This window comes from Hemiscyllium ocellatum, chromosome 46 (assembly GCF_020745735.1).
Source record: "Hemiscyllium ocellatum isolate sHemOce1 chromosome 46, sHemOce1.pat.X.cur, whole genome shotgun sequence".
Classification (NCBI taxonomy): domain Eukaryota; kingdom Metazoa; phylum Chordata; class Chondrichthyes; order Orectolobiformes; family Hemiscylliidae; genus Hemiscyllium; species Hemiscyllium ocellatum.
The window spans coordinates 12,769,564-12,780,546 of record NC_083446.1 but is presented as its reverse complement, the minus strand read 5'-3'; the positions used below and the strand labels follow the sequence as shown (position 1 = coordinate 12,780,546).

General features: G+C 43.8%; 1 protein-coding gene across 1 annotated transcript; it reads left to right on the top strand.

The window, feature by feature from the left end:
- Positions 1–3,699: 3,699 nt before the first annotated feature.
- On the top strand, positions 3,700–10,540 carry LOC132836200 (gastrula zinc finger protein XlCGF57.1-like). The gene is made up of 3 exons (XM_060855529.1): positions 3,700–3,737; positions 3,854–3,950; positions 7,719–10,540. The coding sequence occupies exons 1-3, from the start codon at positions 3,700–3,702 to the stop codon at positions 8,832–8,834; spliced, it is 1,251 nt and encodes a 416-aa protein (XP_060711512.1). The 3' UTR covers positions 8,835–10,540.
- The last annotated feature ends 443 nt before the right edge of the window (positions 10,541–10,983 follow it).

Below are 10,983 nucleotides of genomic sequence, written 5' to 3'. Positions count from 1 at the left end.
AAGTCCACATCGACCCGCCGAAGCGCAACCCACCCATAACCCTACCCCTACATTTACCCCTTACCTAACACTATGGGCAATTTAGCATGGCCAATTCACCTGACCCGCACATCTTTGGACTGTGGGAGGAAACCGGAGCACCCGGAGGAAACCCACGCCGACACGGGGAGAACGTGCAAACTCCACACTGAGGCGGGAATTGAACCTGGGTCTCTGGTGAATGAATTTATTATTCTGACAATTTCTTTATTTAATAAAATAACACTATTTCTCCTGTGGAAATAGTGTTATTTTATGAAATAAAGAAATTGTCAGAATAATATATTCATTACTAGTTATAAGGATATTTAATATCAACAGAAATAAACACCAACTCTGAGTGAAGATGTTTCAGTCCTGTACATGATGAACTGCAAAACCAAACTTCTGCGGTCACTGGTGAACTGACTGGTTTCTTACTCGGTTGGAAGATGGACTAAATTTCTTTTCAAGTGCACAGAACAACCTTTCCCATTGTCAAAACACTGATGAATTAGGAATGTGTAGAGATGCTGATGTTGGGCTGGGGTGGACACAGAATCAGAAGTCACACAACACCAGGTTACAGTCCAAAAGATTTATTTAAAGTCACAAGCTTTTGGAGTGCTGCTCCTTCATCAAGTAAAGTGGAGGGAAGAGCATAGGCACAGTGTATGTACCTTTATATATATATTAAAGAGAAAGATAATGGTAAACTAATTCCAGATAGTTAAATGTATCAACGAATAATACAAGTAGGGTGAGTAATGTTGGCAGTGTCTTTTTTTGTGTTTCCCTCCACTTCACCTATGAAAGAGCAGTGCTCCAAAAGCTTGTGTTTTTAAGCATTTGGATTATAACCTGGTATATGGGAAATGATAGATTTCCCAAGCACCAACTGCTCTTTGTCCTTTTGGGCTTTGTTGGTTTGGGAAGGTCTGTTCAAATTCTGTTTTGAGTTGCAGGTGTACACAGACTGTTCCCTCTGTCCTGTTTTCCATCTCTATCTCTGTCGCTTTCTCCCGCTCGTCACGAAAGCCAGAACCTCTATGACCAGATCAGGTGGCAGGTTCCCTTCCCTGAATGACACTAGCGAACCAATTGCAGTCTTGTGACAACCCTTTTATGAACACTTTGTCCTCATGCAGCCCCACTAATGACCAAATTCATTCAGCTCAACTTTTCAGCCTGCCTTTGTGCTTTTGTCGTATTGTATTTGCTTGCTGCATTTGTATGTTAACTAAGTGATTTGTGTATAGCAGCAGCAAGTGTGCCATTAGAACTGTTCAAGTGTCCAACAAAATTTAGTATGAAAGTAATGAAAACATTGTTTCATCTTAAACAGTTTTTTTATGCAACCAAAATTAAACTCCTAAAACCTGTGAAAATTAATCCTCAAATTAAAAGTTTGGTATTGGCCTTTGGTTCTAAAATATGTATATTCCAATCACACGTGGCCAAAGGGCAGAGTTGAGATGATGTGAAAAAAGTGGACGCATTGTGGAATTGTTTGGTTCATTGAAGTCTGCTGTGTTATTGAAAAGATTGTTAATTGTTGATGTATAAGGATACTCAGGTTCCTCTGCATGAAAAAAATTCCAATCTCTCACCATTAAACTGCCCCACCAGACTGAATAACTCATTAAATTATCATCCATCTCCCATATTCCAACCCACTTAATCAACCTTTCCATGGTGTCATATACTCTGTGGCTGAGGCCCTATTTCAGAGCATGATGAAAAATGGTAAAACTGGCTTCGAAACCTGCTTGGATCTGCATCATAGGGATACACAAGTTGAGCAGGTTTTCAAAATCAGGCCATTAATGAGATAAGCAACTAACCAAAGAGGCAACTATCACAGGACCTCTACCATTTCCGCCACCTATAGACAGATCCCACCACCAGTGATGGGGTCCCTCCCCATTCCTATCTGCGTTCTATAAAGACCATTCCTTCCATGACTCTGGTCAGGTCCATGCACACCCCAACACCCCACCATCCCCTCCTGGCACCTTCCCCTGCCACTGCAAGAATTGCAAAACCTACGCCCATACCTCCCCCCCCTCTCCTCTGTCCAAGGTCCCAAAGGAGTCTTCCTCATCCATTAGAGATTTACCTGCACTTCCACACGTGTCATTTACTGTATCCATTGCTCCCGATGTGGTCTCCTCTACACTGGGGAGACAGGACACCTACTTGCAGAACCCTTCAGAGAACATCTCCGGGACGAATGCATGAAGCAACCCCACTGCCCTGTGGCCAAACATTTTAACTCCCCCTCCCATCAGGACATGCAGGTCATGGGCCTCCTCCATCGCCAAAGCCTTATCACCTACCGCATAGAGGAAGAACACCTCATCTTCCACCTTGGGACCCTTCAACCACATAGAATCAATGTAGATTTCACTAGTTTCCTCATTTACCCTCCCCCACCTTATCCCAGATCCAACCTTCCAACTTGGCACCAGCCTCTTGACCTGTCTTACCTGTCCACTGCCCTTCCCACCTATCCACTCCACCCTCCTCTCTAATCTATCACCTTCACCCCCACCTTCATCTACCTATAGTACTCTCAGCTATCATTCCCCCCAGCCACACCCCCTCCCGTTCATCTTTCAGCCCCTGTGGCTCATAAGCCTCATTCCTGATGAAGGGCTTATGCTCGAAACGTCGATTCTCCTGCTCCTCGGATGCTGCCTGACCGGCTGTGCTTTTCCAGCACCACATTCTCGACACAGGACTAGATTATGTCTGAGCACTAATAAAGGTAATGAGATCCTAAAGAAAGGTCAGATATCAATAGTGTCGCAGGCTTGATGGGCCAAATGGCTCAATGTTTCTACACCGTAAGGTCTTAACTCCTTTGAACCTGACTCAACATCAACCTTCTATACATATGACATGTGGTTGTCTTTAAGATCGTTGTTCCTTTACATTCTGTTGTTCTGAATGATGACAGGATTATACTGCCAGTTCATTTATTGAAAACCTGGTACTCTCCTTATTCTAATGGTGACATTCCATTGTAGATTAGATTAGATTACTTACAGTGTGGAAACAGGCCCTTCGGCCCAAGAAGTCCAAACCAACCCGCTGAAGCGGGACCCACTCATACCCCTATATTTAACCCTTTACCTAACACTATGGGTAATTTAGCACGGCCAATTCACCTAACCTGCATATCTTTGGACTGTGGGAGGAAACCGGAGCACCCGGAGGGAAACCCACTCAGACACTGGGAGAATGTGCAAACTCCACACAGACAGTCGCCTGAGTTGGGAATTGAACCCTGGTCTCCGGCGCTGTGAGGCAACAGTGCTAACCACTGTGCCACCGTGCCACCCACATTGTCTGCCAGTCATTCCTTTAAATCGGCTCTTGACTTGTCTCATCATATGCCCCATTTCGGTAACAAACGTCGAAATGTTTTCTCCAGCCCAAGGGTTCCATCTTTTTGAGGCCAGAAAGTTGAAGCTCTAGTTTCCTCCTGGGGTTCAGCACAAATCAAACTTGCAAATGAATATCAGTTTCAACCAATGAGCGATAGGCGGATTCCGGCCCGCCCCCTCCCTTCCGATTGGTTGGAAGAATAGAGGCTCACAACCAACCCTCCAGCTCCGCCCTCTCTTCGTATTGGTTGGAGGCTACCGTCAATCACCGGGACGGCGCGAGCTAAGCATGCGCAGTGAGGAACTGAAGCAGGACACCAGTGGTCGGTTGGAATTCGTGGTGGTGGAGGAAAACCCTTTCGGTGAACTGACGAGAGGCTTCACACAGACTCAGTGTAAGCCTTAAACCCCGAATAATAAGCTCCCGTTCGGTGTTCACTCAGAGCAGGAGCCAGTGGCGAGTTCTCTTCAGAAAACAGGCCCAAGTTAACGGCTGCCGAGGGCTCAGGCGTATCGCCAGCCGCCATGCTGCTGAGGATGGTATGCTGCGCATGCGCAACCCTCACCTTCATGGGTTGGCAAAACTGAATGATGCTGAAAATGTGTTGCTGGTCAAAGCACAGCAGGTCAGGCAGCATCCAAGGAACAGGAAATTCGACGTTTCGGGCCAGAGCCCTTCATCAGGAATCAGAAAACTGAATGATGATCCCACAGGAGCAATAAACGAGAGAGAGTGTCTGGGGAAAATCATTGGGTTGTTATAAAATGGGAGGCAAGGGGTGCAGTCAGCAGCAACAATAACCATTTCTGTCTATACAATGCCTTTGTCATAATAAATCACCCTGGTGAACTTCACAGCCAATGAGGTAAAACAAATAGTTACTTGGAGGGTCAGGAGGTACCTGTGCAGATGATCAAAACACTTGGTGATAGAAGAAGGGTTAAGAGAGAAAAGTTAGGTTTAAGGAGGGAATTCCAGCACGTATGGTGGAGCAATGAAAATTCGGATTGTGCAAGAGTGTTAGGTTTATCAGAGGAGAAGTATCTTAGAGGCTTATGGAGTTAGAGCACAAGGAGGGGGAAGGAGTGGAGATGTTGCTTGTTTAGCTCAGTGAGCACAGGAATGATGGGAAATGGGAATTGCTGTGAGTTACCAACAACAACATTTTGGATGATTTCAAATGTCTAGAGGGTAATGTGGGAGACCAACAAGGGTTGCATTGGGACAGTCAAGCCAGGAGGTAACAAAAACATGAATAAGGGTTTCTGCTGCAGATTCACTGAGTCAGGAATAAGGTTGGATACTATTATTGAGGTGTAAACAGGTGATCTTAGTCATGGCGCACGTGATCAGAGGCTGTGAACAGGCTGGCAGAATTTCAGTGTTCCATGGAAAATGATGGAGGCAGTAGCTCGGGAATGGAGATTGGAGCAGGGATTGCCAACAGTTTATCTTGTGCAAGGTTTGTAGCTCAGGTTGAGATTAAGGGTGTAGGTTTGCTCACTGAGCTGTAGGTTTGATATCCAGACGTTTCATTACCTGGCTAGGTAACATCATCAGTGGCGACCTCTGAGTGAAGCGAAGCTGTTGTCTCCTGCTTTCTATTTATATCTTTCTCCTGGATGGGGTTCCTGGAGTTTGTGGTGAAGTCATTTCTTCTTCATTTTCTGAGGGGTTGATAGATGGCATCTAGATCTATGTGTTTATTTATGGCATTGTGGTTGGAGTGCCTGGAATTCTCTGGCATGCCTTGGCTTAGCCTGTCCCAGGATAGATATGTTGTACCAGTCGAAATGGTGGCTTTTTTCATCCGTGTGTAGGGCTACGAGGGAGAGAGGGTCATGTCTTTTTGTGGCTAGCTGGTGTTCGTGTATCCTGGTGGCCAACTTTCTTCCTGTTTGTCCTGCGTAGTGTTTGTGGCAGTCCTTGCATGGAATTTTGTAGATGATGTTGGTTTTGTCCATGGGATGCACTGGGTCTTTTAAGTTTGTTAGTTTTTGTTTGAGAGTGTTGGTGGGTTTGTGTGCTACTAGGATTCCGAGAAGTCTTAGTAGTCTGGCTGTCATTTCTGAAACGTCTTTGATGTATGGTAAGGTGGTTAGGGTTTCTGGCTGTGTTTGGTCTGCTTGTTGTAGTTTGTTCTTGAGGAATCTGCGCACTGTGTTTTTTGAGTATTCGTTCTTCTTGAATATGTTGTATCGGTGGTTCTCCTCTGTTTTGCGTAGTTCGTCTGTGCTGCAGTGTGTGGTGGCTCGTTGGAATAGTGTTCTGATACAGCTTCGTTTGTGTGTGTTGGGATGGTTGCGGTGTAGTAAAGTATTTGGTCAGTGTTTGTCGGTTTTCTGTATATGCAGGTTTGTCGTTCTCCGTTGTCCTTTCTTTCGACTGTGACGTCCAGGAATGTGAGTTTGTTGTCGGTTTCTTCCTCCTTGATGAACTTTATGCCTGTGAGGGTGTTGATGCTGTTAAATGTCTCTTCTATCTTGTTTCCTGTTGTGATGGGAAATGTGTAATCTATGTAGCAGACCCAGATTTTTGGTTTGGTAGTTGGTAGGGCTGTTTGTTCTAGTCTTTGCATTACTGCTTCCGTTATGAATCCTGATAGCGGAGATCCCATGGGTGTGCTGTTGGTTTGTTTGTAGACTATGTTGTTGAAAGTGATGGGATCTCCGCGACAAACCTGTGTATACAGAAAACCGACAAACACTGACCAAATACTTAACTACACCAGCAACCATCCCAACACACACAAATGAAGCTGTATCAGAACACTATTCCAACAAGCCACCACACACTGCAGCACAGATGAACTACGCAAAACAGAGGAGAACCACCGATACAACGTATTCAAGAAGAACGGATACTCAAAAAATACAGTGCGCAGATTCCTCAAGAACAAGCCACGACAAGCAGACCAAACACAGCCAGAAACCTGAACCACCTTACCATACATCAAAGGAGTTTCAGAAATGACAGCCAGACTACTAAGACCCCTCGGAATCCTAGTAGCACACAAACCCACCAACACTCTCAAACAAAAAACTAACAAACTTAAAATACCCAGTACATCCCATGGACAAAACCAACATCGTCTACAAAATTCCATGCAAGGACTGGCACAAACACGACATGGGACAAACAGGAAGAAAGTTAGCCACCAGAATACATGAACATCAGCTAGCCACAAAAAGACACGACCCTCTCTCCCTCGTAGCCCTACACATGAATGAAAAAAGCCACCATTTCGACTGGTACAACACATTTATCCTGGGACAGGCTAAGCAAAGGCATGCCAGAGAATTCCTAGACGCCTGGCACTCCAACCACAATGCCATAAACAAACACATAGATCGAGATGCCATCTATCAACCCCTCAGAAAATGAACAGGAAATGACTTCACCACAAACCCCAGGAACCCCATCCAGGAGAAAGACATAAATAGGAAGCAGGAGACAACACTTGGAGGTCACCACTGATGATGTTACCTAGCCAGGTAATGAAACATCTGGATATCAAACCTACAGCTCAGCAAGCAAACCTATCAACCTAGGTGTTTATCTTCTCAACGTTTAATTAGACTTGCTCAGAAAGTGAATCAGAACCATAATGGCTCATGAGATTAATTCCAGGTTTTTAGTTTTTGCGAGGGACAGGAGGAACAATGGGGTGCTTGGAAAAACTGTTTCTCAGTTCATTTAATGTTTATGCGGTCACTTTTAGATATGAGACTGTTGTCTACTATTCTGTACTGTTGGTCAGGGACCTTTATATTCATGTTCTGCCATGATTAATGATTGAAGTGAATTCATGTTAAAGAGTACAGAAAAGTATTTCCAGTGCTTTATTGGATTTTAGCACAGAGATGAAGATGAGTGTGTGGGATGGAGATTTGTAGTTTTGGTGAAACGAGAGGGGAAAATGGTGTATAGAAACTCATTGACTGTTCTGGATTTCTCTCCTATACTTAGAATGATGACTTTTGTAAACTTCTTTTACAGAAATTAGAAGGATGGGATTGGACATTGTGCCAAGATCTGACAGTCACTTGGTTCATCAGGACCTGAATATTACCAGTCTTTGAATGTGTTTATCTGATCTGTAAGTGGAAAATGATTTCAAACATCTGTATGGCCGGAAAAGCATCAGGACACATATGTAAGTGAGAGTTTTCCAGTGTACTGACTGTGGAAAGTGCTTTAGACAGTTACACAGCAAGAAAAAACAACAGTGCATCATTCACAGTGGGGAGAAATTGTACATGTGTTTAGAGAGTAAATGAGGCTTCAACTGATTGTGCAACCTGGAGAGTCAAAAGGATGCCTGCACCACGGAGAAACCGTGGAAATGTGGAGACTGTGGGAAGAGATTTAATTATCCATCTAGGCTAGAAATTCATCGACATAGTCACACTGGAGAGAAACCGTGGAAATGTGGGGACTGTGGGAAGGGATTCAATTATCCATCCCAGTTGGAAATCCATCGACGCAGTCACACTGGTGAAAAGCCATGGCAATGTGGAGTCTGTGGGAAGGGATTCAGTTACCCATCCCAGCTAGAAACACATCGGCGCAGTCACACTGGAGAGGGGACCTTGACCTGCTTTGATTGTGAGGATGGATTCGTCGATGCCTCCAATGTGCTGACAGATGAGCGACTTCATGCTGAGGTGAAGCCGTTCAGCTGCACTGACTGTGGGAAGACGTTCAGGCAGTCAGCCAGCCTCACTGTCCACCAGCGGGTTCACACTGGGGAAAGACCATTCAGCTGTACTTACTGTGGGAAGACATTTAGACAGTCAGGTGACCTCATTGAACACCAGAGAATTCATACAGGGGAGAGGCCATTCACCTGTTCTGTTTGTGGGAAAGGATTCACTCAGTCATCCAACTTGTTGACACACCAGCGAGTTCACACTGAGGAGAGGCCATTCATTTGCCCTTACTGTGGACAGAGGTTCAGGCACTCGGGCACCCTCACTGTACACCAGCGAGTTCACACTGGGGAGAGACCATTTATCTGTTCTGTATGTGGGAAGGGTTTCACTCATTCATCCCATCTACTGACTCACCAACGGGTTCACACTGGAGAGAAGCCATTCACCTGCTCCGTGTGCGGGAAGGGATTCACCGATTCGTCCACCCTACTGAAACACCAGCGAGTTCACACCGAGGAAAGACCGTTCAGCTGCACCTACTGTGGTAAGAGGTTTAGGCAGTCATCTGACCTCATTGTACACCAGCGGGTTCACACAGGGGAGAAACCGTTCACCTGCTCCGTCTGTGGGAAGGGATTCACTGATTCATCCAACCTGCTGAAACATCAACGAGTTCACACTGGAGAGAGACCATTCACCTGCTCAGAGTGCGGGAAGGGATTTATTGATTCATCCCAACTGCTTAGACACCAGCGAGTTCATGAGTGACTGAGCGGATATATTTCTGCTATTAATAGTCTTCTTTCAGCATGTGGAGAAGTTCCTCAGTGAAACTGCAGAATGAGACCGTTTGACCCATTGTGATTGTACTGGCTTCTGAAAGAATTAACCAGCTCGTCTGATTCACCAGCTCTATCTCAGTAGCTCAATAAATTCATCACTTTCAAATGTATATTCGTTTTTTGAAATCTCCGACGGAATCCACCTCCAGCACAGCCCCAGACTGAATTCTAAATCCTAAAAATTCTAGTAAAGAAGTTTCTCCTCCCTTCACCCCTAGCTCTCTTGCTGACAGTCCTGAAATTGTGACCATTAGTTACAGACATAACAACTAGTGGAAACAGAATATCCTTCTTTATCCTGTCAAAATTGTTCACGAATTTGAAAAATCTCGAGGTCACTTATTAATCTTTTCTGTTCCATGGAGAATATGCCCAATTTCTCTAATATTTCCTTGTATCTAAAATCCCTATTCCCAATATAATTCTAGTACATATTCTTTGAACTCTTTCCACATTCTTCATTTAATAAAGTGTCCAGAACTGGACGTACCTGTGGTCTGATTGATGATGTGTAGAGGTATAGCATCACTTCCTTGCTTTTATACTCTAGGCTTCTATTTATAAACCCAAGGATAATAAAAGCCTACTTAACAACAGTTTCCCCTCACCTGGGGGAATTGTCCGTGTCCCTCTGCTCCTGCACTCTCCTTAAAGTTGTATCAATGAGCTGGTATTGTATCTGTTTCTTCTACCAAAATGCATGGCCTCTTATTTATCTGCCAGATAGATCTCTGCCCATTTGGCCAATTTGTTAATGTCAACCTCTCAATTCAGTATTCTCCCTGGCTTAGTAGCATCAACAAATTTAGAGATTTTGCCCTCAACACACATCTCCAAATCATTTATATAAATCAGAAAAAGCAAGGGTCCCATTTCTTGGGGAGCACTACTTTCAATTCATCTCCAACTGAGAAATGCCCATCCATACCTACCCTCTGTTTTCTAACTTTTAGCTAACTTCTAAACCACACTGCCAAGGATCCATCAACCCCAAACATTTCTAATTGCTAGCCAACTCAACTTGTGGCGCCATATCAAATGCTTTCTGAAAGTCCTAACATACTACAACTATAGCACTGCCCTTATCCACCAAAGAAAATTGTAAGACATGACCTGCACTTGACAAAGCCATGTTGGCTGTCTAATATTAAATTATTCTTCTTTAAATGTATGTTTACCTTATTGTGGCCTCCATCAGTTTTCTCACTCTTGATGTCAAGCTGATAGGTCTGTAGTCTACTGGGTTATTCTTTGCTCCTTTCTTAAACAGCAGTGTCACATTTGCAATCCTTAAGTCCCTGGGCTTTATCCTTGTTCAGAGGGACCTGGAAAATTTCTGTCAGTGATTCTGTGATTTATTCTGCTACTTCTCTCAGCAATTTAGGATGCATCCCATTAGGGCCTGGCATCTTCTCTACTTGGAGTGCTGCCAATCTTTTTAGTACCTCTTCCTAATCTATGACTATAATGGTCAGTTTCTCAACATTCATATTTTGGCTTGGCCATTGTCAACATTTTTGAATTTGCTAAAGACAAAAGGAAAATATTCATTTAGTACCTCTGCAATACCCTTTGATTCAGTCAGTAGTTTACCCTGCTTATTCTTTATGGGCCCTATTCTATCCTTCATTAATTTTTTTACTATTAATATATTTGAAGAACATTTTACTGTTTGGTTTAGCACAGTCTGCCATCTTTTCCTCATGCTTCCCCTTAGCTTCTGTTATTCCAGCCTTACCATCTCTCCTGCTTTTATCAGCCTACTGTGTATTATATGCCTCCTTTCTCTTCCTTATTTTCTCATTAATATCCTTATTAATGGTACTCTAGCTTAGAATACCCCATACTTATTTCTCATGGATATGTACCTAGCTTGCACCCTCTTCATCTCTCTTTTGAAATTCTCCCTATTTTTCATCCATTGTTTTATCACCCAAAATGCATTTTCAATCAATGTGCTCCAGTTCAACTTTAGGATCCCTCAAATCTACCCTGTTTCAGTCTGGAATCTTAATCATTCACTGATTTTCATTGTTTTCCAACTTAATGTTGAACCTTTTATTATGATTGCTATT